We start from the raw sequence: 16,558 nt of genomic DNA on the forward strand, positions 1-16,558 counted from the left end.
AACAAAGGAATGGCGGCCATGATGGTGTACCAAACTAATCCTCCGGGAATTGAACTCTATTTTTATGCAAATACTTTCTTTTGCTTCAATAATCCAATATGGCTGCTGGTCACATGAGTGAAAACGCTCCATTCCATAGCAGATCAAAGAGTTCGGGTTATGCACTCTGGCTTCGGTAGCTGCACCGAGCAAAAGGAGACCTATCATCAACCAAAAAGAGTGTTGGTGTGTGTACTTTCATCTTAATCGAGCAAATCATCGAACTTTTCCTCGTTTTCTGACCACAAAACCACAATTTATACTCTTCTTGAACATTAGAACACTCTTCGAGCACAAAACTGGAAGTTGTAAAACAAATCGACACAAAACGCTGTTCTTTATTTACTCTAAGTTTCTTCATACTACACCAAAAAGAGAAGAAAAAATAGATTTACTGAGACTAATCAGCCTTGTGTCTTTTACTTGACGGCAAAATATTTTTATTGAATTTGAAGTACACAAGGATCTACATTGTTTAATTGGGGTGCATGAACGTCAGGGGATGATTTTGTAAATAATTCAAACTTCCCGCTAGCTTCGTAATTAAATTGGTTCGTTTCTTTCGGTGTCTAGGAACAAAACGTGACCGCTTTTTTTGGACTACTCGCTATTGTTTCGTTAACGCCACGCGTCAGGACCAAGAAAAGCCAGTCGTTATAAAAGTCACGCACTGGGAACGTTGCGTGATCAAAAGAACAAAGAAAACGTCATCCACCTAATTACTCGGGATACCTAAAGTATTCAAATTGGTTTGAAAACCGGAAGTGCAGAAAAATGAACAATTAAAATTAGGACGCGGGGATTTCATTGGTTAAAAGCTATGCGTGATAACTCCTAGGGAGAGGTACGTTGTAATTGAAAATGTAAACATCTTCCAGATGCAAAACAAACTTGTGAACACACAAAGCTAAAATCTGGTAAAGCGAATGAAAGGAAGAAACTTCTGGAAATGTTATGAATAAGATAGTTAATCTAACTCTTGCATGTTGAAAACATGATGAAATTGTCAGTACAGAACTCCCTGCAGCGGTATGTTGGAAATGGTTGAAATTTTTTCTTTCAGCTGTTCTTTGTACGAGCATCATCCACGGATGTCAATTTTTAAATCGTCTCACGGTCTTCATTTTAGCTCCCTAGAGGGAGGTCACCGCATTATTCACAACACTGTTAATTTCGAAACTTGCACTCGGTTGCCTGCGTAGCTTGTAAGAGGGAGTATCAAGTATTTATGAGTCACTGAGTCATGAGTCAATGAGTCAATGAGTTAGTGCAGTTACCCTAACCCATAAAATGAAAGCTAAAATTTCAGAGAGTGCTTAGGCTTAATCACTGAAACGAGGGCTTAGGCTTAATCAATAAATTATTGCTATATTGACTGTGAATCTCATAGACTCATGACTAATTGACTCATTGACTCATTGACTCATAAAACAGGCATCCTCTGTAAGAGGAGGGCTAAATTTTCTTACTTGGCCACATTAATTACAAGACTGGTTTTCACAAGTTTTCTCTCTCTCTATGGTAGTGTTTCACTTTCCCTTGACCAACTGCTTATGTCACCCCTGCATTGCGTAAATTCACGTTATTTCCGATCCAACAACCTGTACCAAATGAAACCACTACTTTTGCTTGGTGACCTATTGATTTAATTTGTAAAACACTAAGCGATGTTCACCAATACGTTATCCGTGGTCAATTGGCTGCAGAAACATTTACTTCTTTTGTTCCGTACTTAGCAAATCAACACCGCTTTAGTCTATTCAATCCTTGCAGTTTGTTTCTAACTCTTCCTAGATGTACCAACCTACTTCTGCGCAACAAGGTATTCCGAGTAAACGCTTTAAAGAGAGTTTTCTTTTATTTATTTTCGTCACCGGATCAGTAAAAGTTACGCAACGTTTACGACCTTGCATTGCGTGACTCTTCTACCGTAGTCATGCAACGTTTTTGGTCTTTTGGGCGTGAGCAAGACCAAATTTCAAGGCTAAAAAGTCAAACATGACAAAAGTCACGCAAAGCTTTTTGACCAAAGTATCAAACTAACATCTGTTACTAATAACACTTAAAATCTCCCTGGCTGAGTCGGGCGTAAGAGGCAGAGATGCGCCATATTCACCATCAAAACTGGATGAGCCTTCTGTCTTTAAGACCAACTGCAAAGGGGGCCTTTCAGTGTTAGATGAATGTTCCTGGGTGAACCCTGTAACAGAAGCGAGAAACGTGGTTTGTTGAGAAATGAAGAGTCTCCGTGCACCCATAGGAATCATGATCAAGGGTGGAAAGACATGTGAATGGCAGAAGCGGTGCGAGACGCGAAACTGTGAAACAAAAACAAGGAAGCGCGAGAAAACAAAGACAAAGGGAAGATGATCACACAAACTATTCCAAGTTTTTTTTACAATTTATTAGAAAGGTTCTTGTGAAAAAGAGATTTTACCAAAAATTGTTTGTAATCTCGCAATCTGATTGGGCTAACTTGCTGTTGTTGATACGAGTCTAGACAACGCTGCTCGTATCATGCTCGCGTCAATTTGTCACGCAATGGAATAGCCAATCAGGAACGCTCATTTTGAGAAATCAACCAATCATATTGTGCGAAAGTTATTGACAACGCTTGCTCCTTCTTTGTGTCACGATTTTGGTCACGCTACCTTCTTTGGCGTTGAATATTGTTGTAAAAGACAAATCGAAAGTGGTTCAGCGTTGTCTGTACTCTCATCGACAACTATATTCGTCATCACAGTGGTCAAACGTTGTTGTGTGGCTGCGCCTCGTGAGTCCACAACATTTCGACCACTGTGATGACGAATATCGTTGTCGATAAGAGTACTAACAACGCTGAACCACTTTCGGTTTGTTAAGTGAAATCCATCTTTCATCGTCATGTAGTTTTGACTTCCTTGAAGCCTAATTTTTATAATTTCTTGACTTCCAGAACCCAAGGGTTATCACTCTATGTCGTTGTCATCAAGCATGGGACAGCAAAGAAATTGAACGAAATGTACACCCAGAGTATTAAAAGCCATTTCGTCTGATCTTAGAGGAGGGTCTGAATGGGAAAGGGGGGGGGGGGGGGGGTCCACATGTCGGTTAAAATTTTCGACCTTTGTCGGTTGTCGGTAAATCCCAGTTAATTTTTTTGCCGCTAGTCGGTAATTTTCCCCTCGTTTTGTCGGTAGTCAGTAATTTTTTCTAGCCCGAATTTCAAATGACTATCGAAAGTAATTACACGATTACGTGTGGAGGGTGTAAACTGCAAGTTACAGGTTAGGGTTTCGGATCCGTAATGTTTCACCATAGCTGAAACAATCCAAACATTACTATTGCTAACATTAAGCCTCAAAACTAATACGTATGGTTAGATCATTTTTGAGCCTAAGGTTAGCATTTTTGTGAAGGTTTGGGTTGTTTCAATTATGGCGTAAAACAATGACCTGCAACCTGCAATCTGCACTTTGCACCCTCCGTCTTTCGTTCTCTCTTTTTGATTCAAATCCTTCCGTACCAATTCAGTGTTATGACACTTCGCCCATATATTGTACAACATAAAGAAGATGCAATGTAATCGTGAAATACCTAAGATAGCTCAAACTTATACTTTGAAGTGACGTTTTCGACGTCTTAGCCGTCGTCATTTCTTACACGCCCTATCGGGGAAGGGGACGGGAGAGGGAAACTCTTCGACTCTTTCTACTTCTGTTAAGAGCTGGGAAGACTGTACCTCCGTCATTTACGCCATCCATGCTATCCAGGTCTTCAAATGAGGAATTGCTCTCCTCCTCCATTTGATCAACGAGCTTTAGAGAAGCAAAAATGTCGATAAGATATCATTATCATCATCATCATCACCCTTATTGTCATCGTGATGGTCATGAACATGGTCATCATGTTCGCAATTATCGTCGTCATCATTGTGGTCGTCGTCGGGTCATCTTTCGTTTTCGTTATAGTCATTGTCGTCGTCATCTTTTTCGTCGCAGTCGTCATTTTTTCGTCGTCGTTGTTATCGTCATCCTCGCCATCGTATATATTGCAATCGTCACGGTCATGAACATGGTCATCATGTTCGCAATTATCGTCGTCATCACCGTGGTCGTTGTCGGGTCATCTTCGTCTTCGACTGTGAAATGAATCGGAGTCGCTTTCGTTATCGTCATTGTCGTCGTCACCTATTTCGTGGCAGTCATCATTTTTTCGTCGTCGTTGTTATCGTCATCTCGCCATCGTATATATTGCATTCGTCACGGTCATGAACATGGTCATCATGTTCGCAATTATCGTCGTCATCACCGTGGTCGTTGTCGGGTCATCTTCGTCTTCGACTGTGAAATGAATCGGAGTCGCTTTCGTTATCGTCATTATCGTCATTATCGTCGTCGCCGCATCATTTTTTCGTCGTCGTTGTTATCGTCATCTCGCCATCATTATAGTCGTCATCATTAGGGTTATTACAATTAGAATAACTTTATCGAGACTCATTGGACTTACATCAATAATTTCTTGCTCGCTGGGCACCTCGTCCTCTGTAAAAATGGTAATACAAGACACATCAATAAAAGTGGAAGTAAAAGTACTCTGTACACCCATAGTGAATATATGGAGGCAAAGAGTGAATTAGATAAGAGTGTTGTTAGGGCATGGGTGGGGTGGGTGGGCTCCCCAGCACACTCACAAATGAGTCTAATTTTAGAATACCCATTCCCGCGAAAATCAGTTGTCATGTCCCTGGAAAAGCATGGCAGAAGAAGTCACACGTGACATGTTTTCTTCTCATTGGTTAAAATTGGCGGCCCTTTGTTTGTTTCGCGCGCAAAGTGTATCTAAAACTAAATCCATTTGTGGCTGTGCTGGGACAAGACTGCAAAGTGATAGATCAACACTCTAGTCTAATTAACTACTCTTGATGGAGATGGTTATGAAACTCGACGTATTTCTTTGTGCTATGTTTTTCTCGTTGTTTTGGCCCTGTTTATGGGATTGACTCTTATTCATGACATTGAGCGACGTTGTAACCTGACCGGAAGTCACCTTTAATCACTCCATAAATAAATTTGAAGGAGTTAATACAATTTTCAGATTATTGTTAAATAACTGAAGTTACTGAAATTCGTTTCAGGATAGTTGAACTGCAAAATCCCGAAATCGCAGAGGATTTCCTCACTAGCCTGCTTTGATTTATTTCAATGGAGTGGTCCAGGAGTATTTTTTATGTGGGGACTGACAGAATAGTACAGGTGAAACTTGAATGCGGTACCAGAAACTTGAATGCAGTAATAATAGCAAATACTCACCTTCTTTCACGATGACTTTGGCAACTTCTGAGCTACCCTGAAAGTTAAACGTGATAAATGTTTCTGCTAGTTGGATTGGTCAGATCTTTTTTCGTGTTTTCCAAGGCGAAATCTCTTCCTGTTCAGTTTTATTGATAATTTTCTTCGGCTAACTCCAAACGAATCTGAAATAGTTTTCAAACTATTTTATAACTAAAACTGGCTTTGAAAAGCAATTCGTCTGTTATTCCTTTTGTGGACTTTTTGTGTAAACCAGCCAGGCGTGGCGAAGATTATTGTAAACAACACAGAGATTGCTGGTAGTCACTATTTCCAGGACAGTACTCTTTCAGCTGGAATGGGTGATCATCATTTAACTGTCAAAGAGTCATTAACACTAACATTAATTTAAAGACCGTTTTAAGCGTTTCTTTATTAATTTTCTTAATTAGAGTTTCATATCACATATTTGTATTGTTGCGAGCATTTCTTGAGTTACAGTTATTTAAGCCTGGTTTTCACAAGCGAGGCAAGCACAAGCGCATGCATAGGTAGCTTACGCTAAGTGAAAACAAATGTGCATTAAGCATAAGCAGAAACCCATAAGGGTTGAAACGTGTAACGGCCCCTTGTGTGCTGGGAAACAAGCTTCTGAATATTCAATTTGCTAAGTACCATATTTGGAACAACAAGAGCGAGGGGTTTCCAAATATGGTACTTAGCACTGAAACATTCAACCAATCAGTTCGCACTGAATATTCGGAAGCTGTGAACGCGCGTTACACCATTCAACCCTTATGGGTTTCAGGCATAAGCACACGCATAAGCTCAGACGCGGGGAATCTGGAACGAGTGCACACACACGCACAGGGAAAGGGAAAAATGTGGATCCTTGTTCTTGTGCTTGCACTTGCATGTGTTTGAACTTGCATGTGTTTGTGCTCGCATGTGTTTGTGCTTGCATGTGTTTGCACTTGCAGGTGTTTGTGCTTGCGTCGAAGCCGTTTTCACAATGAAATGAAAACTGGTTTGCTTATGCTTGTGCTTAAGTCGTAAGTGAAAACCGGCCAGGCTTTACCGCGTGGTGTTACTTTGAATATTGGCCGAGCAACAATTTTTTGATCGAAAGGCAAACGTTGCTGCAGTTTTGTATTTTGACATTGTCACCGTTTTCTTTCACCATTGTGAAGTTTTCAAATTCGCGGACACAGACCTAATCGGCTAACTCAATGTTGTACCCAATTCAAATCTCTCGGGATTAAGATTCTTTGAGTATTGTATTTGCATGATAACGCACAGTGGCATTCACATTTAAATGACATGGAAATACCTGGAGCAAAATGTTTTATTCCCAAAGGGTTTGGATTGGGTACAACATTAGGTCTAGAGCGGTTTTTCACTCAATGAATGGTTCAAAGTTCTCACGCCATTTTTCAACCAATCAGAAGTGAAACCAAAACCAATCGTGGCTCAAGCATGCACATTTTCCCGCGCTTTGTGTCGGCTAAGTTTGATTGGTTTGTTTCAGTCCTTTTTGATTGACCAAAGTAATTACTTTGGTTTTGGTTTTACGACACTCAATTGAAACTCGCTCTATTACATTCCCATTGTTTTATAAGTTTGAAAATTTATTGCCTCTGATTTTTCCGAACTTAAGACAACAATCAAGATTTTATGCCATAAGTAGCATTGATATGCTTTGCCTGTTGCATAGTCTGTCAGTTACACCTGGAAAGGTTTCTTGTTTAAATTGTAAAAGCGCAAATTTCGTTTTGATTTAAGGTAAGTTACCTCTTCTAGGTCAATTTCCTGAGAACTTGATGGTATCATTCCATTCCCTGGAGACAAAGGCTCTTGCTTAATGCCCGGTTGGGCCATGATTCCTTTGTCTGCAATAAAGGAATTGTATAGTGGCGTTGGTAAAAAAAAAAACCCTATGCAGAGATTTATTATTTATCGATGGTGACTCGGGAATACTCCCTAACCTATTCTTTGAAGTGGACATAAACAGTAACCCTAACCAAATTAGTTGAAAAACAAAGTTCTTTGGCCTGGGGAACAATTTTTGATGTATATACAAGGTTACATGAAAATCATTACACCGCTGTAATGCAAATGTATGTATTTCGCCTTCACATTACATAATCTTGTATTACCTTCCATCACGGGTCTTGGATCAAACCAAGTGTTCATGTAATCATGGTCAACTAGATGTGGTGGCCAGCCGTGAAAGGTTGGCCAGTACCCAAAGCCGCTGAAAGGCTTGCTTGAAAGGTGATAATAAGGCGCTTTCCTTGGGGGCTCCTGAAAAAGGGAAAATCATTAGGACCATTTGCCTTCAGCCTTACCTATGGACCCTTCTCCAAAATGGCGGCAACGGATTTGTATGAGTTAAAATTACACTGAATGAAAAACTGATACCACAAATAGAAAGAACACATTCACTTTAGTAACCGTGCAAAGTTTCAGCGTATTAGGTGTTATATCAGGTCAGAAAATGTAAGTTGAAATTTGACAAATTTACAGACGTTTGTATGACTGGGAGGGGGGGGGGGGGGGGGGGGGTGTATACACATTACCCCCTATCAAAAAAACGGGTGTAAATTTTTAATTTTTTAACTTACATTTTCTCAGCTGATGTTACACCTGATATGCCAAAACTTTGCAGGGTTACTAAAGTAAAGGTGCTCTTTCTATTTCTGGTGTTAGCTTTTAATTTTAACTTATTTGAATTTTCGGCCACCATTTTGGAGAAGGGTCTATTTACCGTTTGCAGAAGCAAACAATCAGAAGAGTCAACATCTTATGGCCATAACCAAAAGCCTACGTCTGTGGAACGACATTTTCACAGATCACGCTATTTTAGAGTGGTTTTCAATTGAGTGTCGAAAGTAATTAGCGAATTGCTTTGGTTTATAATTACTTCACTCTGTGATTGGTTCAAAGTTCTCGCGCCACTTTTTCAACCAATCAGAAGTGAAACCAAGACCAATCGTGGCTTGCGCGTGCACATTTTTCCGCGCTTTGTGTCGGCTACGTGTACTTACTTCGAGTTTTGATGGGCTTACTGGAAAGTCTTCGTCCCTTTTGATTGGCCAAAGTAATTACTTTGGTTTTGGTTTTACGACACTCAATTGAAACTCGCTCTAGACGAATTCTTGAATAAGATTTGGATTGCGCGAGTGACCATTCTCAATCCAATGGACAAGACTTCAGATTAGATGGAAAGGTGTGGTTTCTGGGGAAAATCAATCTAAAAATAACTCGGTTTGTAAAAACGCCGTTCCACACTGATATACGCTCTCATTCAGTGGTCTCCTGCTTATGGTTGAAACCGCCAAGTACAGGAACCCGCAAAGTTATTTTTAGTTCTCAGTTGACCGAATGTCACAAATGAGGAAAAACAATCGCATAACATGGCGGCACGTCTCTTTTGGTCTATTTTTGATTCGATAAAGCTACTTGACTAAATCACTTCTAAAGCGGCATCCACACCCTGGGCAACTAGTGACAGTGGGCTCAAATTTATGGTCTATCTTTGTTGTGTATCTGTCATAAAGAGTCCAACCAAATTGTAGAGTATCTATTGACCGAATGCAAAAAAATGGCCGCTAACCAATTATTATTCTGTCTTTGTGTTAATTAGCCTCACTAGCCTCGTTAACACTTGTAAAAGTGAAAGAGTTTTTGCTCCAAAACGAGGTTAGTCAGACTAATTTTCACAAAGACAAAAGAAAAATTTATTGGCGGACATTAATTTGCATTCGGTTTATTTTAGTCGCAGCAATTTTGGTCTGTAAAATTACCGCTGCCATAGTTCTTTTCTTTTTAGTCTCTGTATACGCATGCTCTCTTCTGCTTCTTTTCGTTCCAGAATGTTCCCTTGACGGAACTACCACTCTTGAGTTGGAGGCCGTGCTAGATGAAGTGTTCGCTGAAAGAAGCAATTGGAAAAACAATTTGGTTTAAGTTTACTATCAAGAGTGTGTCCATAACCTGGAGCCTTCAACTCCCTTACTTCTTCTATGTCGAGGCATTTTCAGAAAACAAGTTATCTTTAGACGAATCCTTAAATACGTCACGAATCTCTTGCTCAAGAAGGCAATAATTTATGATTGGCCAGAGAGTTCTAGCTTCGCGGAGCAAAACAATGGAAAAATAACTCGATCTGTGAAAAGCTGCAACAACAACAAAATGTGTCACGGTTGTGGTATTACTAGACTCCTGTTAACAGGCTCATTGTCAGGGGGACTGGACGCCCCGTTCCAAGTAGAAACTGGTAAATTGCCAAGGTTTTAATGCGAATTCAGCACCGTCTGTTCTCTTTTTGAAGTTCTCTTAGCCAATCCGGGAGTCCGTTGCAGAAGTGAGGTTCGATCTGGTGATTCCTAGGTGGCAAACTGTTTTTTCAAAAAGCGTATTTTTGTTTGTGCCCCATGTATAGACTGTATTCATAAATGGCGGACAAGAAATTATTCTTTTGTCTTTGCATTGTGCCAATCATCCTCACTGCCTCACTTTGGAGCAAAAATTCTTTTGAATTTGTTCATGCTAACGAGGCTAGTGAGGATGATTAGAATAAAGACAAAAGGATAATTACTTAGCCGCCATTTATGAATACGGTCTATAACTTTCTACACACACTGAACCTTGAAGCCGATTGTAAACTCGAGAAGACTGGGCTCTAAAGGACCAGGGCGAGGCGCAAATCTGACGATTCCCTCTTGCTCGCCAAACCTGCCGTATGACTCGATATGTGCACGCGAAGGCATTAACCGATTAATTGCGCGGCCTGAAATGAACTTTGAGCAAAAGATCCTCGCGCCCGAGCAACAAACCAGTGAGCCACTGAGCCGTCTAGAAGCTGGTTGGTTGCGAATTCACTAAAATCCATCAAACGAAAATGTGGAACATTAAATTCTACGCGGTTCGTTAAAACTGAAATGTTAGTAACACTTGTGATGAACCTGCGTCTGTCTGACCACGAGGTATTACACAACATCGCATCTTTATCAACTTTTTTCGATTTCGCTAGGATTTTCTCGCTCGTATTTCGTACTTCTAAACTTTTGGAGTTTAAGGAATTTAATAAAACAATTATTCCATTCGCGCTTGTTGGATATGACAGTGGTTATAGCCAACTCGGCGCTACGCGCCTCGTTGGCTATTTACCATCTCATATCCAACGCGCGCTCATGGAATAATTGTTAACTATCCAGCGGATAAACACTAGCAAAACCAATTGAGTTATCCAGTGAATAGTGATTTATCCAGCGGATAGCGCTATCCACCCTTCGAACAACTGGGACCAGAAAGTGATGGATCGACAAAAACCACTACGTACTTATTAGAAAGATGTTTTCGTTTTATCGGGTCACTATTTTACCTCATTTTTCTTGCCTCCAGAACTTTTGCTACAACTCGTAAGCTTGTGCCAGAAGGGAAAAACGAAGACGACCACGGCAACGACAAAGTGATAAAACAATACTATCATTCATTGGTTAAAAAAGGAAAAATAATCGTGCTGCACGTGCGGCATGCGTTTTAGCACGCGTTCTCTGCTCAACAACGACGTGAAATCACCAAATTTGGGGTTTCGACGACAACATGAGTATACAAATGTGAACCTTCGTTTTCTATTTGGACTCTGAAACCGCTCGTGACAATTTAGGAGATGAAATAAATGCGAGAAGCTTGCGAAAGTGCAAAGTTAATATATTTTGAGGTGACGTTTTCGTCGACGTCGTAGATCTTTAAGTCCGTAGCATCAAAGGACTGACGCGAAACTAACTTGAATGATGAGGGGTGATACAATAAGGAAACAAACAAGAAATGACCTATTTTTTGCAAGACGCTATACGCAATCACTTTCCGCATTCTTCGCTGCGCCCATTTGAGTTGACCCTCCAAGTTCGGTCGTTCTTGGAATGAATGTTTAGTGCAGCTCAATTTTCAGTTTAGACAGAGATTCTTTTGTCCTCTTTTTCATAAATTCTTGAGGGGTCCCGACCAATAGCAAAATGCTCCAAACAGAATGTTTATCAGACGAAATGAATGCCTATCGCACTTCCCAGCTGCGAGAGGTAGAGGCCGGGATTCGAAGTATCGGCTTTCATCTGGAAATAGTGTAAAACTTGTAAGTCCAACTTGTAAGTCCAACTAGTTGGTAGTAGATGACCCACACGGACTATTCGCTAAGAGAGGGGCGTCATTCTCACCAGCAAATATGAGGTATATTGTATGAGGCCACGATGTAAGCAGAAACTGCAATATAAGGACATTTTGCCGAGCGCTGGACGCACAAACTGAATAGAAATACAATGTGCTATTGTTTCAGTTGAATGGGCATCAAGTCTGGGCTGATTACTACCTGTAATATTTAACTCTGGGATTATTCACAATAAAGGAGTCTAACTTTCCGTTAGCTATAGCGGAGCTTCCTGTTCCTTGAATCCTCAGCTAAACAATACCAGCAGTTACTATATATTTTCCTAGCTTTAGAAAATACAGCCCAACATGGCGCAAAATCCAAAATGGAGATACACAATCCACTTCACTGGGAAACTACCTGAAGCAATCGACACGCAGTTCAACATTTCTTGATCAAAAAATGTTGCAGCTTTTGTTCAACAAGGTGACCTGTGTATCATATCATGTTGAAAGCTAAAACTGGGAATTCAACTAGTTGAACGTCGCTAAATGAATATCAACGGAAATAGAAATAGGTTCAATTCTGTTGCCATTCGCTGAACGGCGATAATCCCGTCGTTTTTCAGCGTCAAGAAGCCGTTAACACATGGATCTACAAATGATGCACAAAATTTTGCCGTTGGATGTAACATAAATAAGTGCTGTTTATGATGCTTTCTGTGCAGGTAAATCTTTTCTTTGACTCCACTTATGAAATCATAAGTGTGCTCATTCAAATAATAGCATTTCAGTATAAAGCAGAAATAGTATGTCGTACTTCTTTCTTAAGCTGTACGCGGTCACTTTAACGACAAAATTTAAGTATGAAATTCTTCAGTGCGGTTATCTTTCGGAGAATTTCGAATTCTCTTTTTTGTAGTTCATCAATAGCCAAATTTTTCCTTCTTATTTCGGCGAAGATTCAGCGATAATGTTTTCCTCAATGAGACTCTTTGTGTTTTCTGGGCGTTGTCGATCGAGTTACTCACTTGGGTCAAACCTTTCTGTTATCTGTTTTCGACTTTCGAACCTCAGCTATACATCCAACCAATCAAAGATCGCTGCTTTTACAACTTAGACCAATTTTGAAATCCAGGTTCAAAGCTTGAGATAAGTGCAATGGAGCTCGACGTTTTCCACGAATGCTTTCCAAATATAATATAAAACCATATCTTCTATGAATATTTTACAGACGTCTAACTACCCTTGTCGAAGCTATTGCCGTTTTACTTGGATTTAAGAGTAAAATCGTACGAAAAGTCAATTAAACATGATTTTACGGGGCTTAAACATGTTGCTTTAAATCTTGTTTTTCACAGGATTGGCTAACGAGGAGAAAAGGCCCGCTTCCTTTTTTTCCCGTTTCTTGCATATTTTTTCCAAGGGCGTGACCAGCAAATGAACCAAACCCCAATTCTTTTATTGTTTTCGTAAATAAAAAAAAGAATAATAATAAAAGACGCATTTTACCAAGTTACCCCGAAACCATGAATCGAAGAGATAGCATATTACGTCACGCGGGGCTTTTTCTGGGAACTGAACGCCTCACATCCGCGTTTGAGATTTTCTAAGAATTGAGTCGCTAACACAATAAAACGACGAGTTTGGGGAGATTTTGTGATGAAAAGCTACAATGTAAAGCCTATAAACTTAAGAAAAAATCAGCTGAAGGGGGATCTCGGTAATGATTTTGTTTTCAAGTTCGGCGGAAACCGCTCAAAGAGAAAAATAAACAATAATGGAATTCAGGCTGATCGAGTCACGAGGTTTGTAGAGATCTTGCTTGTTATTCCTCGTTCTTTTGCCCTCAAGAGATATTTTTATGGCTAAGACAGAAGCTTTGAATTAAAGAGAGAAATTTCGTCAGTTGTTGATCGCATCGATCGCATCTGCTAATAACCATTGCAGCATTGAAAATGATTTAGCATAAATTTTATTTACTACCAGACGAAACATATTTTGCTGAATGTGGCGTTACGAATCTCCTATTTGTGCGTAGCTGCACATTCTTGCAGCAATGTGCTTAAGATACTCACCTTTACTGTGGCCTCGTTTCGAATGTCCTTCATCTCCCTTCTCATTCTTCACCACTATCTGGTAGACTTTGTAAGCATCCTGCCCCCGTGCGATCCCCTTATTCGGCAGTTCGCGAATATCCGGCAGAGCATTGAGAGCGCAACGGAAATTCGCTTTCCATCTTCGTGGATCGGGTTTGTCGATGCCTGGTCTGTAGCGACCACTGTGGAGCGCCCATCCTTCGAAAACGCAAGCGTCTTTATTGAACCTCCAGCATTGCCTTGAAGCGTGTTTCCAGGCGACTTTAAAGATCCTCTTCTCTCGATCCTCCCACTCCAAACCAGGAAGTTCAGCACTGTCGCATTTATTCTTGATCCAGGCGCAAAGTCGCATCCGCTCCGCGGGCATCTTGTCCTTGGTTCTCTCTGCAGTCAAGTATATCATGAAAGAATATTGTCTGCCTTTCTTTCGATATGAAGGGATGTTCCCTAGATCGCGAAACTAGCTCACTGGAATCATTTTAAATGCAAAGGGGTTTTATATATTTTTAGTCTTTCACATGACACACGGGGGAGTCCCCTCGTTTTCTAGGAAGATGACATCATAATTGACCAATCAAAAACTTCGTCATATTCTTAATTTCATTTTCGTTGCGCCCTAGATTTTTTTTTGGTTTCATTGCTTGCTTGCTAAAACATTTGCTTTTCACAAAATAGTTAGCAATGTAGAGGGATTTGAAGAAATACTGCTTTTTGCGAAGTTTTACAAAAAAAATTTTGCCAGGGCATTTAATTAAGCACTCAATTTCGTTTTTTGATTCAGCTTTTTTCGCTTTCTTGTAGAATGGATATAAAAAAGTGAAAGATGTAACAAGAAACAAAAACTGAAACCATACGCGAGGAAAGAAAATGAAACAAATAAACTTCATTGTATACTTAACCATTAAAGGCGTACGCAACCGGTTCGAAAATATAATTTGGCAAGGTGAAAATTCTTGACGTGCGTTGTTTACAAGAAACCCTCCACAAATGCTGTTTCTTAAAAAGTTAAAAAAAATGATAATAAGACGTGGTTTGAGTCTCCTATGATTGACTAGAACTAATAAATCTAGTAGCGTGACCTTTCTAAGAAAATTTAAACGAGTGATTTAGACTTAAGGTCCGATATTTTTCTCGGGACGGGATGGAATGTTTTCGGGTCTCTACAGAAACAAGCTACTGGTAAAACTATAGTTGAAATGTGTTTGGTAGTAAACTAGAGTTCTAAAACTTTGTTCAATTCCTAGCTTATTTCGCGTTCAAATGACTACAACTTATGCGACGCTGCGATTTGCATCCAGAGTATGGAAATTAGTTCTGTTCTCAAAAATAAACAATGAAATCGATCCTGTGTTTTCTGAACGACTGAAAGTGAACTCTTTAAAAAGATGAAAACGTTTTTACGTACATTTATCGAAGAAATGACGAAAAGAAGCTTCGTCGCTTCAAAACACTTTGATTAGGCTAAAGTTTTCAACAACTTCTACGCATGGCATACTTTAGGCACTACGGGAGAGATCGTTTTCATTCGATTATAATTATTCAAGTCAAAGTTAGGGACCTCTTCATCTGATTCTTTGTTGTAAAAACAGCATCCATTCCTCGAGTTACAGACTGAAGCGGAAAGGGAACTGCTAAATTGCTGAATAAATTCAAATCGTTTCATTCGAAGAATTACTCTTCCCCGCCCTTTTCAGCCTCCGGATTCAGCTATGCTGAAGGGAAGTCTGCTCTCGATAAATTGCTAAAGCCTTTTGAATTTTGCAGCTGATAAGGGTTGTTTTGGTCATGCCTTCAACTTTCGAACCAGTTTCTTCGGAGAACCGGGATACAGCCTTCTCTCCTTAATTATTCCGCGTGGCCGGAAATCGAACCACTTGTCATCCATGTGTTGTCATCTCATTGGCACAATAAAATGAAGTTCTTTTACAAGTTACCTTCGATTCATTTAGTATCGTTCATTAACAAAATCCGCTCAGAATTGCTCCGATTCTGCGGACAACATAACATGACCATCGCATCAATTTGGTCTTTTTTTTTGGTCGAAACGTGATCGTTGCTGATTGGTCCCTCCGCTGACTTTGATTGACGACTTTGTACTACTAGTTTTTATGGGCGTTGGGAAAAAAGCCTGGTGTGTTACTAGTAATATTGACCGAAGAGTTTTAGATATTTAATGCACTTAAGTTCAAAATGAACTTGATACTTAGTCCTTTTCATAATGAGAAACTAAAAGAAAGAGAAAGAAGGGTTTGCTTGAAGACGCGAGGCGAATTGCGAATGTTACCCCAATGGAGAGAGACAGTTCGTACACAGTGTACTTATAACTATTACTCTCAAGACTGAGGCCATCAGGATTCCCAGCTGGTACAAGCTCGCTGACAGAATTATGACCCAACGTAGGTTAGTTCACAGAAAGAATTTCCGTGGATATCAGTAGGACTAAATTTTCGCAGAAAATTATAAAGTAACCTTTCTAAAAATAAGTGGGTCTGTCACAGCCGACACGCCCAACCAAGTTGATGTTTCACTTCCGTGTACCAGGTACAAAGTTCGAGCTGAGACCTCAATATCGTATTACAAGTGATACGATATCGTTCTAAAATACCTTTGAAGTCAAAAGAAATAAATAACGTAATGTCAGCTTATTTGAAAGGCGTGTCAAGACGAAGAACGCGGTACGGCGGTGAGAAATTCATTTAACCTTTGGATGTAAGAGTTCGCATGTAAGAAATTGTGACATCGCAATTGGATCAGACTATAGTTAAAGCATTGAGATGGTTAAACTCAACAAGTTTTTTTGTTTCATGTTTTTGTCTGTATTCTTGGCCTTGACGGTGCACAAAACACACCTTTTTTCGAGAAGATAACCAATCAACTCTTTCGATTAAATTATGCGCAACTCATTTGCGAACCCGTGCGAAGCGAAAACAACACCGTCACGGTCAATTCAACATCGATTGCGACAACATTGTCTTCGCTTTTTAAGGTTTTAAGAGGTTTCAT

General features: G+C 40.0%; 1 protein-coding gene across 1 annotated transcript; it reads right to left on the reverse strand.

Moving 5' to 3' along the window:
• Positions 1-357: 357 nt before the first annotated feature.
• Positions 358-14,051, reverse strand: LOC138032146 (uncharacterized). The gene is made up of 8 exons (XM_068879749.1): positions 13,535-14,051; positions 9,116-9,243; positions 7,466-7,613; positions 7,101-7,198; positions 5,331-5,367; positions 4,528-4,562; positions 3,761-3,836; positions 358-2,239 (listed from the first exon to the last, which is right to left on the reverse strand). The coding sequence occupies exons 1-8, from the start codon at positions 13,956-13,958 to the stop codon at positions 2,079-2,081; spliced, it is 1,107 nt and encodes a 368-aa protein (XP_068735850.1). The 5' UTR covers positions 13,959-14,051; the 3' UTR covers positions 358-2,078.
• Positions 14,052-16,558: the final 2,507 nt, after the last annotated feature.

This window comes from Montipora capricornis, chromosome 14 (assembly GCF_036669925.1).
Source record: "Montipora capricornis isolate CH-2021 chromosome 14, ASM3666992v2, whole genome shotgun sequence".
Lineage (NCBI taxonomy): Eukaryota > Metazoa > Cnidaria > Anthozoa > Scleractinia > Acroporidae > Montipora > Montipora capricornis.

Coding starts and splice junctions, on each gene's coding strand:
- LOC138032146 (XM_068879749.1), bottom strand. CDS start 13,958: ATGATATACTTGACTGCAGAGAGAACCAAGGACAAGATGCCCGCGGAG. Junction 7,199..7,465: donor TCCAAGACCCGTGATGGAAG/GTAATACAAGAT, acceptor CCTTTATTGCAG/ACAAAGGAATCATGGCCCAA. Junction 4,563..5,330: donor CAAAGTCATCGTGAAAGAAG/GTGAGTATTTGC, acceptor CCATTTTTACAG/AGGACGAGGTGCCCAGCGAG.